General features: G+C 52.4%; 1 protein-coding gene and 1 long non-coding RNA gene across 10 annotated transcripts in view; one reads left to right on the top strand and one right to left on the bottom strand.

Annotated features, from left to right (window-relative positions):
- The first annotated feature begins 5334 nt into the window (after positions 1–5334).
- Positions 5335–18982, top strand: LOC105476386 (hypoxia up-regulated 1). Of its 7 annotated transcripts, none has more exons than XM_011732269.3 (26): positions 5335–5440; positions 6427–6524; positions 6752–6845; positions 7024–7102; positions 7272–7426; positions 7551–7627; positions 7938–8119; positions 8371–8486; positions 10107–10299; positions 10507–10641; positions 10777–10859; positions 10996–11128; positions 11322–11509; positions 11772–11910; positions 13032–13092; positions 13228–13307; positions 13660–13845; positions 13977–14149; positions 14294–14381; positions 14483–14605; positions 14774–14907; positions 15035–15119; positions 16370–16610; positions 16705–16755; positions 17344–17394; positions 17521–18982. In XM_011732269.3, the coding sequence occupies exons 2-26, from the start codon at positions 6434–6436 to the stop codon at positions 17580–17582; spliced, it is 3000 nt and encodes a 999-aa protein (XP_011730571.1). In that variant the 5' UTR covers positions 5335–5440; positions 6427–6433; the 3' UTR covers positions 17583–18982. The 7 variants fall into 7 exon arrangements, with proteins under 7 accessions (XP_011730571.1, XP_011730567.1, XP_011730570.1 ...); XM_011732265.3 differs by having other exon boundaries at positions 17341–17394; XM_011732268.3 differs by having other exon boundaries at positions 5387–5573.
- The window catches only part of LOC139357606 (uncharacterized), a 17856-nt gene continuing 13960 nt past the window's right edge, over positions 15143–19038 (bottom strand). For all 3 annotated transcript variants that reach the window (XR_011611109.1, XR_011611111.1, XR_011611110.1), the window contains exons 2-3: positions 17325–17523; positions 15143–15230 (exon numbers count right to left, since the gene is read on the bottom strand). This is a non-coding gene — a long non-coding RNA (uncharacterized lncRNA). The remainder of the gene's footprint in view (positions 15231–17324; positions 17524–19038) is intronic.

Raw genomic sequence — 19038 nt, 5'->3', positions numbered from 1 at the left:
GGTTGCAGTGAGCTGCGATTGTGCCACTGCACACAAGCCTGGGTGACAGAGTGAGACTCTGTCTCAAAAAAAGGGGGAACATATCTAGCACCCCCAGAAGCTTGCCTTATGTCCTCTTCTAAACCCTCCAGCTTGGGCAACAGAGCAAGACCTTGTATCTAAAGGATAGCAGCATCCTGACTTCTATCCCTGTAGCTTAGTTTTGCTAGCTTTTAAACTTGATGTAAGTTAAATCATACAGTAATATTTGGGCTTCTTTCACTCAGTATTATGTTTGTGGAATTCATTTAAGTTGTCCTATGTAATAATAGTCCACTCATTCCTATTGCTATATAGAATTCCACTGTATGAATCTGTGATTCATTTATCTATCCAATTGTGGATGAGCATTTGGATAGTTTTCAGCCCGGGGCTGTTATAAAGCTATTACCAACAGCCTCTGGGTGAACATATGTTTACTTTTTTTTCCGACAGAGTCTCACTGTGTTACCCAGGCTGGAGTGCGGTGGCACGATCTTGGCGCAATACAACTTCCACCTCTCGGGTTCAAGCAATTTTCCTGCCTCAGCCTCCCCAGTAGCTAGGATTACAGGTGTGTGCCACCACGCCAGGCTAATTTTTTTTTTTGAGATGGAGTCTGGCTCAGACCCTAGACTGGAGTGCAGTGGCGCGATCTTGGCTCACCGCAACCTCCACCTCCCGGGTTCAAGCAATTCTCCTGGCTCAGCCTCCTGAATAGCTGGGACTACAGGCACGTGCCACTACGCCTGGCTAATTTTTTGTATTTTTAGCAGAGACAGGGTTTCACTGTGTTAGCCAGGATGGTCTCAATTTCCTGACCTCATGATCCACCCGCCTCAGCCTCCCAAAGTGCTGGGAATACAGGTGGGAGCCACCCCTGGCCAACAATTAATTTTTTAAAATTCTTCTGATGTAGGATGTTCTCTCTGATCAACACTGCCCTCAGCCCATCATGTAATTTGCATGGTTTATGTGCACATATACCCTTACCAATGTGTCTGTTTTACACCTCTGTCAGTTTGGCACGTGTTCTGCAAGAGAGCAACTTTCTTCTCTTGGGTTTCTGCAGTATAGGGGAAGAGATATAGTCCTCACATGTTAACAAGTTATTCTGGAAAAGAACTAATGAGTTCACCTGCCTAGGTCAATCTAAATCAGGTGTTCTACACTAAAAATTTCCCATTGTTCTTCAGCTTGTTCTTGTGAAATGCTATTCTCCCCTCTGGTCCCAGAACAAAACAGCTGACTCCTCAGAGCACTTGAACCTGCTTCACTACCCAGGGGGACAGATACCCATTTGAGAACTGTTCTTTTTTTTTTTTTTTTTTTTTTTTTTTTTTTTTTTTTTTTTAGACAAGGTCTCACTCTGTCGCCCAGCCTGGAGTACAGTGGTACAATCTCGGCTCACTGCAGCCTTTGCCTCCCAGGTTCAAGCAGTTCTCCTGCCTCAGCCTCCCGAGTAGCTGGGATTACAGGCATGCCCCACCACGTCCGGCTAATTTTTTTGTATTTTAGTAGAGATGGGGTTTCACCATGTTGCCCAGGCTGGTCTTGAACTCCTAAGCTCAGGCAATCTGCCTGCCTCAGCGTCCCAAAGTGCTAGGATTACAAGCATGAACCACTGTGCCCGGCCCCCCAAATAGGTTTTTAATAAGCGCATGAAACGATGAACATGTTTGTTTCCCAACACATTATGACTTCTTTGAAGGTAAGGACAAGCTCATACCCATCTCTGGATTAGCAGCACCTAGCCCAGTGCTTGCATATCAGAGTGGCCCAATAAGTGTTAAAACGCATGCTCTCTGTTTGAAATGAATGAAAAGGCTGGGTGTGGTGGCTCGCGCTGTAATCCCAGCACTTTGAGAGGCCTAGGCAGGCAGGTCACCTGAGGTCAGGAGTTAGAGACCAGCCTGGCCAACATGGTGAAACCGTGTCTCGACTAAAAATACAAAAATTAGCCAGGCATGGTGGTGTGTGCCTGTAGTTCCAGCTACTTGGAAGACTGAGCCAGAAGAATCGCTTGAACCCGGGAGGTGGAGATTGCAGTGAGCCAAGACTGCACCACTGCACTCCACCCTGGGTGACACAGACTCTGTCGGAAAAAAAAAAAAAAAGAAATGGATGGAAAGAATCTACTTGGATAGTTGGTCAAAAGTGGAGTCAATTACTGAGAAACAAAATCTTTCCCTGTGGAATTGAATTGACAACTTATATGTCCATCATTATGGCAGAACAAACCCCATGCTATGGAATGTTCTACAGCAGTAAATGAGGAAGTGAATCACAGTGACATGGAAAATGCTCCACACTTTATTATTAGTTTAAAAAAATGGCAAACAATGTAACTGTATAACATTTTATGGTTTTAAAAAAGATAAAATGCAAGCAAGGTGCTGGTTGCAAAAAACAAAAAGTGTATATTATGAAAAGATAAAAGCTACAAGTTTCTAGAGACATATATATGTGTAAAAGAGGGAAAGACCTGGAAGCTTATACATCGCACCAACAATAGCAGGTACCTCCACAAGAAAGAGTGGGGGTTTGGGTTGGTGTCAAGGAAATTTACCTTTATGTAGAATGAATTTTTTTTTTTTTTTTTTTTTTGAGACATAGTCTGGCTCTTTCGCCCAGGCTGGAGTGCAGTGGCGAGATCTTGGCTCACTGCAAGCTCCACCTCCTGGGTTCATGCCATTCTCCTGCCTCAGCTTCCTGAGTAGCTGGGACTACAGGCGCCCGCCACCAGGCCCGGCTAACTTTTTTGTATTTTTAGTAGAGACGGGGTTTCACCATGTTAGCCAGGATGGTCTCCATCGCCTGACCTCCTGATCCGCCCGCCTCGGCCTCCCAAAGTGCTGGGATTACAGGCGTGAGTCACCGCGCCCGGCTGTAGAATGAATTTTTTAATGATTACACTTGTGTATTATTTGTGTAATTAAATTGTTAAAATCTTTTTTTTTTTTTTTGAGACGGAGTCTTGCTCCTCTGTCGCCCAGGCTGGAGTGCAGTGGCCAGATCTTAGCTCACTGCAAGCTCCGCCTCCCAGGTTTACGCCATTCTCCTGCCTCAGCCTCCCGAGTAGCTGGGACTACAGGCGCCCGCCACCTCGCCCGGCTAGTTTTTTGTATTTTTTAGTAGAGACGGGGTTTCATCGTGTTAGCCAGGATGGTCTCGATCTCCTGACCTCGTGATCCGCCCGCCTCGCCTCCCAAAGTGCTGGGATTACAGGCTTGAGCCACCGCGCCCGGCCAATTCTGTTAAAATTTTAAGTGAATTTCTTTTTTTTTTTTTTGAGACGGAGTCTTGCTCTGTCGCCCAAGCTGGAGTGCAGTGGCGCAATCTCGGCTCACTGCAAGCTCCGCCTCCCGGGTTCACGCCATTCTCCTGCCTCAGCCTCCAGAGTAGCTGGGACTACAGGTGCCCGCCACTGCGCCCGGCTAATTTTTTCTATTTTTAGTAGAGACGGGGTTTCACCATAGTCTCGATCTCCTGACCTTGTGATCCGCCCGCCTCGGCCTTCCAAAGTGCTGGGATTACAGGCGTGAGCCACCGCGCCCGGCCAAGTGAATTTCTATTTCTTTTTTTTTTTTTTTTTTTTTTTGAGACGGAGTCTTGCTCTGTCTCCCAGGCTGGAGTGCAGTGGCCGGATCTCAGCTCACTGCAAGCTCCTCCTCTCGGGTTCACGCCATTCTCCTGCCTCAGCCTCCCGAGTAGCTGGGACTACAGGCACCCGCCACTTCGCCCGGCTAGTTTTTTGTATTTTTTAGTAGAGACGGGGTTTCACCGTGTTAGCCAGGATGGTCTCGATCTCCTGACCTCATGATCCGCCCGTCTCGGCCTCCCAAAGTGCTGGGATTACAGGCTTGAGCCACCGCGCCCGGCCATGAATTTCTATTTCTACCAATTTGTCTACTGCCTGAATACATAACTATTCTTACAAGGAAGAATAGACTCTCTCTCTGGGACTGCCAATAATTTTTCCTTCTAAGCATAGACACCGGACCACTCTCCACCTAAGCATCACGAAAAATGTAGAGAAAGGAAAAGCTAAGAGCTACTTAAACAAGTTCAGGGTTGACACAGCCCTGGCCCTAACGGCCAGGGCCTTCAAGCGGGTCTTTCTGTGAAAGGTGGCCAGGCATCAATTTAGTAGGAGAGAAAACAGGTGACTTATTTCCATCCACACTTAAGGAAAATGCACTCTCCAAGGACTGCGGACTTTTTTTTTCTTTTTTCTTTTTTTTTTTTTTTTTTTTTGAGGAGTCTCGCTGTTGTCGCCCAGGCTGGAGTGCAGTGGCGCAATCTGGGCTCACTGCAACCTCCGCCTCCCAAATTCAAGCAATTCTCCTGCCTCAGCCTCCTGAGCAGCTGAGATTACAGGCGCCTGCCACCAGGCCCAGCTAATTTTTGTAGTTTTGGTAGAGACGGGGGTTCACGATGTTGGCCAGGCTGGTCTCGAACTCCTGACCTCAAGTGATCCGCCCGCCTCGGCCTCCCAAAGTGCTGGGATTACAGGCGTAAACCACCGCGCCCGGGCGACTGCGCACATTTCTATGGAGCTGTAAATTAAAAGAGAAGGTAGTGAGGTGCTTCTGTCATTCTATGGCAGAAACAGCTAAAGAGTAGAGAAATATTCACAAGATTTAATAGAATAGAAATAGGAGAAGGTGCACACATGCTCAACCAACTATAGCCTCACAAATAAAAGTGTCTTTTGCGTGTAGCAAAAGTTTGGAATATTCTTATACAAATGAGTGGGGCTTAACCTAAGAAATCTAGGCCAAATTCTGCGACGAATGCATCGGTTATCTCTGACTCATCAACAAACATCTTTTTCTGTGGCTTCAGTTTCCTCAGTAAAACAGAGGGGGTTGCGGCGGACTCAGTTGGAGGCACAGCCATTCTCCAACGTCTATCTAAAGCCTAGGGCACCTCAATACCAACCGGCAGGCAAGCGCCTCCTCCGCAGGGCTGCGGACGGGACGCCTGTCATCCCATTCCTTGGCCGGGCTCTCCAGGTGACCAGAAGAAAAGCCCCGAGTGCGGGACTGCAGTGCGCCCGACGGGCTCCAGGAGCGGGTCACTCCCGAACCCCGGCAGCGAAGCATCCAGCGCCGGAAAAGGTCCCGCCGTCGCCCCGGGGCCGGCGGTAGGGAGGAAGGAGTGGAGCGCGGTGGCCCCGTGACGTGGTCCAATCCCGAGCCGACGCCGGCGGTTTTTGTCCAACCGGTGGCTGGTCCCCACCGCCGCCCCTAGGACAAGGCAGGCAAAGGGGGGGCGGGGCCTGGGACGTGGTCCAATGGATACGCGCGCCGGGGCGGCAGGGGCGGGGCCGGGCGCGCGGTGCAGGGCCGGGCGGCCGAGGCGCCAATGAGCGCGCGCCGCGTCCGGGGCCGGCTGGTGCGCGAGACGCCGCCAAGAGGTTGGTGGCTAATGTAACAGTTTGCAAACCGAGGGGAGTTGTGAAGGGCGCGGGTCGGGGGTGCTGCCGGCCTCGTGGGTACGTTCGTGTGGCGTCTGTCCCAGAGCTGGGGCCGCAGGAGCGGAGGCAAGAGGTAGCGGGGGTGGATGGAGGTGCGGGCCAGCCACCCCTCCTAGGGGAGACAGCGTGCGAGCTCCGGGGGCGGGTCGGAAGCGCAAGGGAGGGCCGCGCGGACGCCGGGCACTCGGCCTCGCACCGGGCTGCTCGCAGCTCGGCCCCCCGGTCTGTCCCCACGCGCTGGGACGGGCGGGATCCGTTTCCGGGAGTGGGAGCCGCCGCCTTCGTCAGGTGAGGCTTAGGTGAACACCGGGTACCGGATACCTGCCGGGCGGGGAACCTTACCGCCCCTGGCACTGCGTCTGTGGGCACAGCGGGGCCGGGGAGTGAGGTGGGGAAAGGGAGGGGGCGGGACAACCCGCAGGGATGCCGAGGAGGAGACAGGCCTTTCCTCCATCCTAGTCACCCCCAACGTCATTACCTTTCTCTTCCCGTCCAGGCCCAGCCTGGCTTTCCCCGCCAGCGGGGGAGCTCCAGGTGTGGGGAGGTGGTTGTGCCCTGGGCGGGGATCCCTGGCCGCACCCCAGGTGTCTGACAACAGGCACAGTGCTGCGGTGCGGCACTCACTGCCTGTGTGGTGGATGAAAGGCTCGGGTCTCCTTCGTCTTGTCCTGTTAGCTTCTCTGTTTAGGGATGTGGCATAGCTGAGGACCCATGCTCTTTCACTTGGGCCTTTGTGTGGGCGCTGCTGGGATGATTAGAGAGTGGTTAGTACCCATCAGGAGGGAGAGGGGGAGAAGTAGGCTGCTTTGCCCTGGGTAAGAATGGAGTAGGTATGAATCTTACAGCTTCTCCGTTCTGGGATGTGGTTCTGTCTCCTTCACTCCGGGCATCCAGTTTGAAGTGTTTTCTTTCTTCGCCTCCCCCAGGGGCACAATGACAGTCAAAGTTAGGAGGCAGAGGCCGAGGAGGCGAGTCTTTTGGGCCTTGGTGGCTGTGCTCTTGGCAGACCTGTTGGCACTGAGTGGTATGTACCCAAGTAGAGGGAGCAAATGGATAAATGATGACTGAAGGATGCGTGATGGGAAGCGGGCTTGGGGCTCTTGGTCAGAAGTCTCTTGAGTTGTTAGGTCCAGACCTTTTTGTCTTTTGCCATCTTCGTTTACCTATGGAAAGTGGTATGCTTTGATTAGAGGGGGGTCTCAGGAAGGTGGGGGAAGGGAGAGCTAACTGACAAACCTCTTTTCCCTTCAGATACGCTGGCAGTGATGTCTGTGGACCTGGGCAGTGAGTCCATGAAGGTGGCCATCGTCAAACCTGGAGTGCCCATGGAAATTGTCTTGAATAAGTGAGGGTGGCTCCTGTGTTAAGGGTGGGGAACGAGGGAGTCTGGGCTGCAAGTGTGAATGTGTTCGTCATAGTGCCCACAGCAGACTTCGGCGTCTGAGTGGTTAAATGTGTGTGAGTGTCGAGGCTTCTGAGTCCTTCTGCTGCAGGCACCTGGGCCCAAAGTCTCTTTTCCTCAGGGAATCTCGGAGGAAAACCCCAGTGATTGTGACCCTGAAAGAAAATGAAAGATTCTTTGGAGACAGTGCAGCAAGCATGGTGAGCTAGCAGTCCCCCTTCCCAGAGCTAGCAGTTCCCACCAGAGTGGTGGGCAGAGGAGAGGAGATGGCAGCCCCTGGAGTCTGTTTCCTTATCAGTCTCTGTGATGTAAGAGGTAGGTAATGGTGGACTTGGGAGCCTAATACTCTGCTCCTTCTTCACCCCTCAGGCCATTAAGAATCCAAAGGCTACGCTGCGTTACTTCCAGCACCTCCTGGGGAAGCAGGCAGATAACCCCCACGTAGCTCTTTACCAGGCCCGCTTCCCGGAGCATGAGCTGACTTTCGACCCACAGAGGCAGACTGTGCACTTTCAGATCAGCCCGTGAGTGTTCTGTTGGGGAAGGTGGTCTCAGCAACTCTGCTGGGCTCCTCATTGGTGTGTGTTCCTGATTGTGCCGCCTTAATGCCTGACTTTCCTTGGCTCCAACTACCTTCCCTCCCCTCAGGCAGCTGCAGTTCTCACCTGAGGAAGTGTTGGGCATGGTTCTCAATTACTCTCGTTCTCTAGCTGAAGATTTTGCAGGTGAGTAGTCAAGGTGGGGCCCTTCATGGCCAGGCTCCCCAGGATCTAGGGCAGTGGTTCTCAAACAGCGGCAACTTTGCCTCCCAGGGAACATTTAGCAACATATGAAGATACGTTTTGGTTGTCTCTTCTAAGGGGTGCAACTGGTATCTAGTGGGTAGAGGCCAGGGATGCTGCTAAACGTCCTATAGTGCACAGGACAGCACCCACAACAAATAATTACTTCGTCCAAAATGTCATTAGTGATGAGATTAGAAGCCCTCATCTAAGGTGTGGAGCCGGTGGGACTCTTTTCTATTGTCATCTGTAGAGCAGCCCATCAAGGATGCAGTGATCACCGTGCCAGTCTTCTTCAACCAGGCCGAGCGCCGAGCTGTGCTGCAGGCTGCTCGCATGGCTGGCCTCAAAGTGCTGCAGCTCATCAATGACAACACTGCCACTGCCCTCAGCTATGGTGTCTTCCGCCGGAAAGATATCAACACCACTGCCCAGGTAAGCCGGGGGGCCTGACCAGACATGCAGGGTGACTGAATCTAAGGACGGAGGCCACTTGGTCCCTTTTGCATCTTGTTTGCATGGGCTGGCCCTTGGCAAAATGTACCAATAGCCTCCTCCCAGTCCCTCTTGGAGCTGTTTAGCTTTATGTTAAGAGTCAGACAGCCCCTTGGAAGCAGGCGGGTGGGCAGGCAGGCACCCTGGAGTTTGAAAAGGTTCCTGTGACAGTTGCCTTGATATCTCTACAGAATATCATGTTCTATGACATGGGCTCGGGCAGCACTGTATGCACCATTGTGACCTACCAGATGGTGAAGACTAAGGAAGCTGGGATGCAGCCACAGCTGCAGATCCGGGGAGTAGGGTAAGTGGGTACTTGGCAGGGAGGGCTTCTTGTGAAGACCCTCAAGTCAGGGGTTTCTTCTTGGAGAAGAAACACTGCTTTGCTGTCCTGCATGCTGCAGGAATGCTCTCCCGATTGAGCCATCAGTCATTGTAGGGGACCACTCACAAAGAGTAAGGGGAAGCTGGGGTGCAGGGGAGGACAGTTTGGGAAAATTGGAAGACATGAACTTTCGAAACGTATTCTAAGGAAATCCATGGAGCTGCAGGCCATATGTAGGGTGTCAGATTCAATCATGTTTTTGTTCTCTTGTCATTTCCAGTTAAATAATTTACCACTCTTGTTGTCATGTTTTTTAATTTTTTTTATTTTTATGACCTGTGACATAGCCTTCAGGAGATCCTGAGAACATGTGCCCTGTTGTCTCATTTCTTGAAGCCATCTTTTTCTGACTTCACCATTACCACCCAGTCCAAGTTACCATCAGCTTTTATTTGCAGAATTAAAAACATCTCCCTGTTTCTGGTGATGTCTCCTTTTACTTCTTTCTTCGTATTAGAGGGTTCTTCTTAAAATCCAACCTGATCATTAACCTGTTTCTTTAAAAACCTGTCATTGGCTCCAAAACTTTCCCTGCGCCTGTCTCAACCCTGCCTTCTGCAGCCTGTCTGAGCCCTGAGCCCTCTCGCTCTTTGAGCCCCAGATGCTTGCCCTCCTCTGGAACTTGCCATGTACTCTCCCACTTCAAGTTCTTTATGAACATTATTGCCTCTGTCTAGAATGTTCTTTCCCCTCCAGCTAGTGAACTCTGAACTCTTCAGTTCAAGGGATGCTTGCACTGAACTCATCCTTCAGGTTTCAGTTCAAGCATCACTTTTTTTTTTTTTTTTTTTTTTTTTTTTTTTTTTTTTTGAGACGGAGTCTTGCTTAGTCGCCTAGGCTGGAGTGCAGTGGCGAGATCTCGGCTCACTGCAAGCTCCGCCTCCCGGGTTCATGCCATTCTCCTGCCTCAGCCTCCCAAGTAGCTGGGACTACAGGCACCCGCCACCTCGCCCGGCTAATTTTTTGCATTTTTTTTTTTAGTAGAGAAGGGGTTTCACCGTGTTAGCCAGGATGGTCTTGATCTCCTGACCTCATGATCTGCCCGCCTCGGCCTCCCAAAGTGCTGGGATTACAAGCGTGAGCCACCGCACCCAGCCTCAAGCATCACTTTAGGGGACATGTTCTTGGGCCTCCCTCAGTAGCTTGAATCTCCCCCTGCATGTTCTTCAGGCATTGTCCCCTGACCTTTACAACATGTGACATAGTGATAATTTCACATTTATGCGACTATTCAACTTTTCCATACCAGGGACCCTGTCTCTCTCCCCGCTGCCACATTTGTATTCCCAGAGAGAAGTACATAAGTAATGCTCAGTAAACACTGTCGAATGAATGAGTGGAAGAAGGGTCACTGTGAGGTGTCAGCTGTGCTGTAGAGCGTTGAGGGCAGAGTGTGTGTCCACACATGGGGCACTGGAGATGAACAAGGTCCCCTGAGATGAAGGAAAGTTGCCATGTGGGGATGAGAGTCAGGCTCCTATGCAGATGTGGGGACCCCATGTTTTCTTCACTTTTTTCCCTGCTCCCTTTTCTCAACAGATTTGACCGCACCCTGGGGGGCCTGGAGATGGAGCTCCGGCTTCGAGAACACCTGGCTGGGCTTTTCAATGAGCAGCGCAAGGGTCAGAGAGCAAAGGATGTGCGGGAGAACCCACGCGCCATGGCCAAGCTGTTGCGTGAGGCTAATCGGCTCAAAACCGTCCTCAGTGCCAATGCTGACCACATGGCACAGGTGCCCACAAGTGGCTGGTTGAGGCTATATTTGTCCCACGTAGAGGGTGGGGGACCCTGCCACTGAACTAGACTGCTCGTTCCTGGCATGGCCCATGCTCCTCCCTCTACCATCCTCCCCAAAGACCTATTCTTTTTGTTTCTATCCTACTCACCAAGAGAGTGGGACCTGGGCAAGAACTCCCTGACAGTCCCCATCCTTCCCCAGATTGAAGGCCTGATGGATGATGTGGACTTCAAGGCAAAAGTGACTCGTGTGGAATTTGAGGAGTTGTGTGCAGACTTGTTTGAGCGGGTGCCTGGGCCTGTACAGCAGGCCCTCCAGAGTGCTGAAATGAGTCTGGTGAGCGAGTAGGGGAAGGTGGGAATGCCCTGTAGGAAAGGGCATAGGAAACCCATGGGATGTCAAGGGACGAGTCAGTGCTGAGGAAGAGCACTCAGTGTCTGCTGTTCCACCTCTCATTCTTACCCACTGCAGGATGAGATTGAGCAGGTGATCCTGGTGGGCGGGGCCACTCGGGTCCCCAAAGTTCAGGAGGTGCTGCTGAAGGCCGTGGGCAAGTGAGTTTAGGGGCTAGAGCGCTGGGCTGAGTTCTGCCTGGGGCACAGCTTTGGGCTGAGCAGCTGGAGGGCTGAGGGGGGAAGTCCCAGTTGCATGCTCCAGGGTAGGCCGTGCTGAGGCTTGGGATTTTCCCAGGGAGGAGCTGGGGAAGAACATCAATGCAGATGAAGCAGCTGCCATGGGGGCAGTGTACCAGGCAGCTGCACTCAGCAAAGCCTTTAAAGTGAAGCCATTTGTCGTCCGAGATGCAGTGGTCTACCCCATCCTGGTGAGTGAGCCTGACTGAGCAGGTGACAAGCTCCCTTTACCTCTCCCAAGTGGGGTTTCCCCTTCTGTCTGCTCTGTCTCATCCCTTTGTCTTTCTGCTAAGAGGTATTCCCCACCCTACCCCCATCCTTACCCCAGAACCTACTTGGGTTCTCTAGTGTGCAACAGTATGCCTCTGTCTGCCTGCTGTGTAGGTGGAGTTCACGAGGGAGGTGGAGGAGGAGCCTGGGGTTCACAGCCTGAAGCACAATAAACGGGTACTTTTCTCTCGGATGGGGCCCTACCCTCAACGCAAAGTCATCACCTTTAACCGCTACAGCCATGATTTCAACTTCCACATCAACTACGGTGACCTGGGCTTCCTGGGGCCTGAAGATCTTCGGTGAGGGGCGGGGGTGCAGGATGGGAGCTCCAGGGACAGGGAGGCGTGGCTGCTGGACAATGAGGACTGGGGGTGAGGGAGGATGTGGGCCTGCAGGGCTGAAACAGGGCAGCTATGAGCAACTTCTCTGGAGAATGCATCCATCCTCCTGAGTGTGCCCTTGGGGAGTGCCCCTGACACCTCATGCCAGGAGGCCATGTTGTCTAGAGGGGGAGATGGGCTGGAATGGGTCCCCCTGAACTCCTCTTTCCTCCCCAACCAGGGTATTTGGCTCCCAGAATCTGACCACAGTGAAGCTAAAAGGGGTGGGTGACAGCTTCAAGAAGTATCCTGACTACGAGTCCAAGGGCATCAAGGCTCACTTCAACCTGGATGAGAGTGGCGTGCTCAGTCTAGATAGGGTGAGAGCTAAAGGAGACCCTGGGTGCAGGGCAGGGGCTCAGGCCCTGCCAGCCATTTCCAAAGTGGGTTCCACATGGCATTAGGATATGGTAACCAGAAGTTTAGGAATCAGAAAAATGTTGGCTCTAAACAGCTAAGCAGTGATCTGGTGCAGACCTCCTTATAGCCTATAAGTGCTTATAGGCATTGTAAATTTCTTGGAACTGTTGAATAGTTTGAAGAATCCACTCTTTTTTTTTTTTTTGAGATGGGGTCTTGGCTCTGTCACTTAGGCTGGAATATAGTAGCATAGTCATAGCTCATTCCAGCCTTGAACACCTGGGCTTAAATGATCCATCTCAGTCTCCTGAGTAGGTGAGATGATATGCATGTGCCACCACATCCTGCTAAATTTTTTTGTTCTTTTTATAGAGACAGGGTCTCACTATGTTGCCCAGACTGGTCTCTAACTCCTGGGATCAAACGATCCTCCTGCCTCAACCTCCCAAAGTACAGGGATTACAGGTGGGAGCCACTGTGCCTGGCCTCAGGAATCCACTTATTATTATTACTACTTTTTTTGAGACAGAGTCTGCTTGTCTAGGCTGGAGTACAGTGGCGCAGTCTTGCAACCTCCGCCTCCTGGGTTCAAGCGATTCTCCTGTCTCAGCCTCCTGAGTAGCTGGGATTACAGGCGCCCGCCACCACGCCTGGCTAATTTTTGTTATTTGGAGTAGAGATGGGGTTTCACCATGTTGGCCAGTCTGGTCTCAAAACCCTGACCTCAAGTGATCCACCCGCCTTGGCCTCCCAAACTGTTGAGATTACAAGCATAAGCCACTGTACTCAGGCAGGAATCCGTTTTTGAAGAACAAACCTGGGAATATGGATTTAATGGCTCATACAATTACTGAGTGGAGAAGTAGGGGGCTCTTTGGGGAAAGAGGAGCTGGGACCCTATTCGTGGAGGCCTCCTAATCAAGAGATGGGCAACCAACTCCCAAGTCCTTAGAAAAGGCAGCTGAGAGACTAGGCCTGCAACAGCATGGAGTGTGCATAAGCAGACACCCACTTTGGCAGGATGTTTGTGGAGAACAGGTGGATTAGCCTGTGTGTTTCTTGATTTTGAACCTGTTTTCAGGTGGAGTCTGTATTTGAGACACTAGTGGAGGACAGCCCAGAAGAGGAATCTACTCTCACCAGTAAGATGGGCATGCATGTGTGTACGGGAGAGAATGTGTGAGCGTTCGGGTGGTGGACAGGGCATGGCCCTTGGGTTAGAAGGTGGAGTCACTGCTGTGGTCTCCTTTTGAGTCTTTGGGTTTTCCTCCCCCTAGAACTTGGCAACACCATTTCCAGCCTGTTTGGAGGCGGTACCACACCAGATGCCAAGGAGAACGGTACTGATACTGTCCAGGTGAGTTCAGGATGGAGCCAGGGGAGCATGGAGGACAGTGGGGGATGCAGGTGGTAGCAGCAGAGGAAGGGGGTGAGGGTAGGCCACACCTGCCCCTGTTATGTTAACCATTCACTCCCCAGGATCTACTGGGCTCTCAACTGTTTCTTGACCGGTGCTCCCAAGGCCCATTCCCCTTGTTCCAGATTCTCTTCCTTTGTCCAGCTAAACTGTCACAGTCCAAGCAGGCCATTGACCATTTGCATAGAGCGGTCACCTGTATGGAACCCCCATGGGGTCAGCGGTGCTCAGCCAGGCCTGCCTGGAGGCTCTGCTCCTGATCATTCCGTGGGGCGCCTGCGGTATTTCCCAGGAGGAAGAGGAGAGCCCTGCAGAGGGGAGCAAGGATGAGCCTGGGGAGCAGGTGGAGCTCAAGGAGGAAGCTGAGGCCCCGGTGGAGGATGGCTCTCAGCCCCTGCCCCCTGAACCTAAGGGAGATGCAGCCCCCGAGGGAGAAAAGGCCACAGAAAAAGAAAATGGGGACAAGTCTGAGGCCCAGGTGAGCTGTGGCGGAGGAAGGCCAGTGTGGATCCAGAGACTAAGGGAGCGGGCAACTGCCTTGTATCTGACCCCATGGAGAATGTAGGAGGGCAGAGGCTTTTCCTGACACCCCTGACTCTTCCCACCCAGAAGCCAAGTGAGAAGGCAGAGGCAGGGCCTGAGGGCATCGCTCCAGCCCCAGAGGGAGAGAAGAAACAGAAGCCTGCCAGGAAGCAGCGAATGGTTGAGGAGATTGGGGTGGAGCTGGTCGTTCTGGACCTGCCTGACTTGCCAGAGGATAAGCTGGCTCAGTCGGTGCAGAAGTAAGTGAGGACAGATGGTGTGTACGTGTGTGGGCAGGGTGGGCAGGGTGTGGGATGGCGCCCTGGGAGGGAGGGCTGTCTGACCCAGAGTCTCAAGTTCTCACTCGCTCTCTCCCTCATCCCTACCCCTCCTTCGTCCCGTAGACTTCAGGACTTGACACTCCGAGACCTGGAGAAGCAGGAACGGGAAAAAGCTGCCAACAGCTTGGAAGCGTTCATCTTTGAGACCCAGGTCAGTGGGCAGGAGGCAGCAGCCCCTGCGGGCTTATGCCTGGCTCTGCGGGCGTTGCCCCTGGGCTTGCGGGTGCATGTGTTTGCATGTCCCCCACCCAGGACAAGCTGTACCAGCCCGAGTACCAGGAAGTGTCCACAGAGGAGCAGCGTGAGGAGATCTCTGGGAAGCTCAGCGCCGCATCCACCTGGCTGGAGGATGAGGGTGTTGGAGCCACCACAGTGGTGAGGGGCCTCTCAGGACATGGCAGGTGGAATGGGAGCTCTCCTTCCTCTCCCAGGGTCAGAGAGAGAGAGAAGAGCCGGGGCTTGAGCCCATAAAGAAAGACAGGGGGCTGACTCCAGGCTCTGCTGTCGTCCCTCCACCCCTCTGCCCAATCCCACATCCATCAGATGTTGAAGGAGAAGCTGGCTGAGCTGAGGAAGCTGTGCCAAGGGCTGTTTTTTCGGGTAGAGGAGCGCAAGAAGTGGCCCGAACGGCTGTCTGCCCTCGATAATCTCCTCAACCATTCCAGCATGTTCCTCAAGTAAGCAGCCCCTGAACCCTGTATGCAGTCCTGCCAGGCCACTGGTTCTCATTCCTCCCAGCTTCCCACTCCCCACACCCCAGACCCCTCTCCCACTGAAGTTAATGGTCTCCTTTCTGCCTTCCAGGGGGGCCAGGCTCATCCCAGAGATGGACCAGATCTTCACTGAGGTGGAGATGACAACATTAGAGAAAGTCATCAATGAGACCTGGGTAATCACTTCATAAATACTTAACCAGATACTTAGCTGCCATCCTAGGTACTGTGGGAGAGGCGGAGAGAGGAATCCACAGCAACCCCTGCCTCCTGGCTTAGCATCTAATCTGAAAACAAAAGATGTTTGTATTTGAGCCCACATCTGATTAGTCCCAAGCAAGAGCCATGGCCATAAGAGTCATCAGACTGGAGGAGCAAAATGCCCATGCCATGAGGATAGAAAAAGCTGCTTTGAGGGGCTGGGATTTGACCTAGGTCAGAACATGGTCCAGGGTTTGGCTAGGTGAGACTGATGTGGCATGTGAAGTAGAAACTGTTTTGGATGTGTGGGGACTCGAGCCACAGCTCAGAAGTGGAGAGTCAAGAAAGGAGTATTCAGCCGAGCACAGTGGCTCATGCCTGTAATCCCAGCACTTTGGGAGGCTGAGGCAGGTGAATCATGAGGTCAAGAGATCGAGACCATCCTGGTCAACATGGTGAAACCCCATCTCTACTAAAAATACAGAAATTAGGCCAGGCGCGGTGGCTCAAGCCTGTAATCCCAGCACTTTGGGAGGCTGAGACGGGCGGATCACAAGGTCAGGAGATCAAGACCATCCTGGCTAACACGGCGAAACCCCGTCTCTACTAAAAACACAAAAAATTAGCCGGGCGAGGTGGCGGCGCCTGTGGTCCCAGCTACTCGGGAGGCTGAGGCAGGAGAATGGCGGGAACCCAGGAGGCGGAGCTTGCAGTGAGCTGAGATCTGGCCACTGCACTCCAGCCTGGGCGACAGAGCGAGACTCCATCTCAAAAAAAAAAAAAAAAAAATACAGAAATTAGCTGGGCGTGGTGGGGCGTGCCTGTAGTCCTAGCTACTCGGGAGACTGAGGCAGGAGAATTGTTTGAACCCAGGAGGCGGAAGTTGCAGTGAGTTGAGATCGTGCCACTGCACTCCAGCCTGGCAACAGAGCGAGACTCCGTCTCAAAAAATAAAAATAAAAAAGGAATTTTCAAGGGGTTTGTTCAGTTGCAGTCACTCCAGAGTAGTAGGATGTAAGCCAGAAACATGCAGGTTGGGACTTCGTTGTGGAGAACCTTTATAATACCCTTCTGAGGAGTCTGTTAGCCTCATGGGACTGAGGCCAGGGGTGGCAGTGATTTGCAGTCTGAGGGAAGAGGCTGGTTGAGGGTGTGATTCCATCTGGGACAGAGATGTCTGCTCTCTCCATGGCTAGCTCGGAGCCTCTCCTGGTCTCACCCACAGGCCTGGAAGAATGCAACTCTGGCCGAGCAGGCCAAGCTGCCCGCCACAGAGAAGCCCGTGTTGCTCTCAAAAGACATTGAGGCCAAGATGATGGCCCTGGACCGAGAGGTGCAGTATCTGCTCAATAAGGCCAAGTTTACCAAGCCCCGGCCCCGGCCCAAAGACAAGAATGGGACCCGGGCAGAGCCACCCCTCAATGCCAGTGCCAGTGACCAGGGGGAGAAGGTCATCCTTCCAGCAGGTGAGGGCAGGGTACCTGGCTGCATGTTCTGCTGGACAGAGAGATGGCCTCCTTTCCCTCCTAAGGCTGTGTCTTACCCCTGGTTTCCTTCCAGGCCAGACTGAAGATGCAGAGCCCATTTCAGAACCGGAGAAAGTAGAGACTGGTGAGTTGGAGCAACCATGGTTGAGCACGTGGATGTTGCATTAGCCCAGGGCTAGGCAAACTGGCAGGCACAGCCTGTTTCTAGACAGCCCATGAGCTTGAATGGCCTTTGCGTTTTTAAAGGGTTGTTTAAAAAAAAAAAAAAGGCTGGGCGCGGTGGCTCACACCTGTAATCCCAGCTCTTTGAGAGGCTGAGGCGGGTGGATCACCTGAGGTCAGGAGTTCGAGACCATCCTGGCCAACATGGTGAAACCCCATCTCTACTAAAAAATGCCAAAAAAATGAGTCAGGCGTGGTGGCGCACACCTTTAATCCCAGCTACTCAGGAGGCTGAAGCAGGAGAACCCCTTGAACCTGGGAGGCGGAGATTGCAGTAAACTAAGATGGCGCCACTGCACTCTGCACTCCAGCCTGGGCAACAGAGACTCCGTCTCAAAAAAAAAAAAAAAAAAGAGTAGGCAAAGAGACCAAATGTGGTTCATGTATCCTAAAATATTTACTAGGTGGCTCTTCATGGAAAAACTGGCCCAGCCTTCCCTTAGCCTCTTCTTCCCTTTTGAGGAGACTAACCTGTTCCTTTCCAAAGCAGGATCAGAGCCAGGAGACACTGAGCCTTTGGAGTTAGGAGGTCCTGGAGCAGGTGAGGGTGGTGCTGGGGCTACAGTGGGAAGCCTGGTGGGGTCTCAGGAAATCCTCTGCAAAGAACTGGGGTTGGTTCCTCTGTTTCACCTGCCGTGATTCCTTTGCTCCCCCAAACTCCCAACAGAACCTGAACAGAAAGAACAATTGACAGGACAGAAGCGGCCTTTGAAGAACGACGAACTATAACGCCCACCTCTGTTTTTCCCATTCATCTCCACCCCCTTCCCCCACTACTTCTATTTATTAAACATCAAGGGTGGGGGGAGGGGTAGGTCCTGCCCTCGGCTGGAGTTCCTTTCTCACCCGTGATTGGAGGTGTGGAGAAGGGGTAGAGAGAGACAGCTCACTGGTTCCTTCTGCAGTACCTCTGTGGTTAAAAATGGAACCTGTTCTCTTCCCCAGCCCCACTCCCTGTTCCCTACCCATATAGGCCCTAAATTTGGGAAAAATCACTGTTATGTCTTAATTTGCCTGTGGGTAGGGAGAGAATGGCTGCCAGTGGTTGATGGGTCCTGGTGATGGGAAGGGTATCTGGGGTTGCTGGGAAGTTTCCACTCTTCTCTGGTGATCCTTCCTTCCCTCCCTTCCTCTCCCACCATGCGATCAGCATTCTTTCAGGCCAGTGTCTTCAGAGCCTCGGTTACCAGGTTTGGTTTCCGAGTGCCTATCTGTACTCTTTCCTCCCTCTGCGGGCTTCTCTTTCCCTGAGCCTTCCTCCCCCGTTCCCATCCAGCTTCTTTCCCCCTGGGTTTCCTTGGCTTCCTGCTGCAAATTGGGCAGTTCTCTGCCCCTTGCCTAAAAACCTGTACCTCTGGATTGGTGAAAGTAAATCTGGAAGGATTCTCACTCGTATTTCCGACCCCTAGTGGCCAGAGGAGGGAGGGACACAGTGAAGAAGGGAGTCCACCACCTCTCCAAAGAGGAAAGCCACGTAGAGAGGTTGGCATGGGGTGCCCACATCCTGCAAGCTCTGTCATAATCTGCATCTTTCCAGCAGCCTGGTACCCCAGGTTCCTGTAACTCCCTGCCTCCTCCTCTCTTCTGCTGTTCTGCTCCTCCCAGACAGAGCCTTTCCCTCACCCCCTGACCCCTGGGCTGACCAAATGTGCTTTCTACTGTGAGCCCCTATCCCAAGGTCCTGGGGAAAGGAGAGACCATGGCGTGAATGTAGAGATGCCACCTCCCTCTCTCCGAGGCAGGCCTGTGGATGAAGGAGGAGGGTCAGGGCTGGCCTTCCTCTGTGCATCGCTCTGCTAGGATGGGGACCCCTGACCCACCATGCCTATGCCTAGGGAGCCCGTCTCCAGTATTCCGTCTGTAGCAGAAGCTAGGGCTGCCACCCCAGGTCCATGACAAGAATGAACCTGGCTGTGTCAGTCATTTTGTCTTTTCCTTTTTTTTTTTTTTTTTTTGCCACATTGGCAGAGATGGGGCCTAAGGGTCCCACCCCTCACCCCACCCCCACCTCTTCTGTATGTTTGAATTATTTCAGTAGCAGTTGATGCTGGTTGGACAGGTTTGAGTCAAGTTGTACTTTGCTCCATTGTTAATTGAGAAACTATTTCAATAAAATATTCTTTTCTACAGTTTTTGTGCCGTGAGTTTTTAAAAATAGAAAAATTTTTAAATAGAAACTTTGGGC

This window comes from Macaca nemestrina, chromosome 12 (genome assembly GCF_043159975.1).
Source record: "Macaca nemestrina isolate mMacNem1 chromosome 12, mMacNem.hap1, whole genome shotgun sequence".
Lineage (NCBI taxonomy): Eukaryota > Metazoa > Chordata > Mammalia > Primates > Cercopithecidae > Macaca > Macaca nemestrina.
Note: the sequence above shows the minus strand (reverse complement) of the source record. Positions and strands in the feature narration are given on the sequence as shown.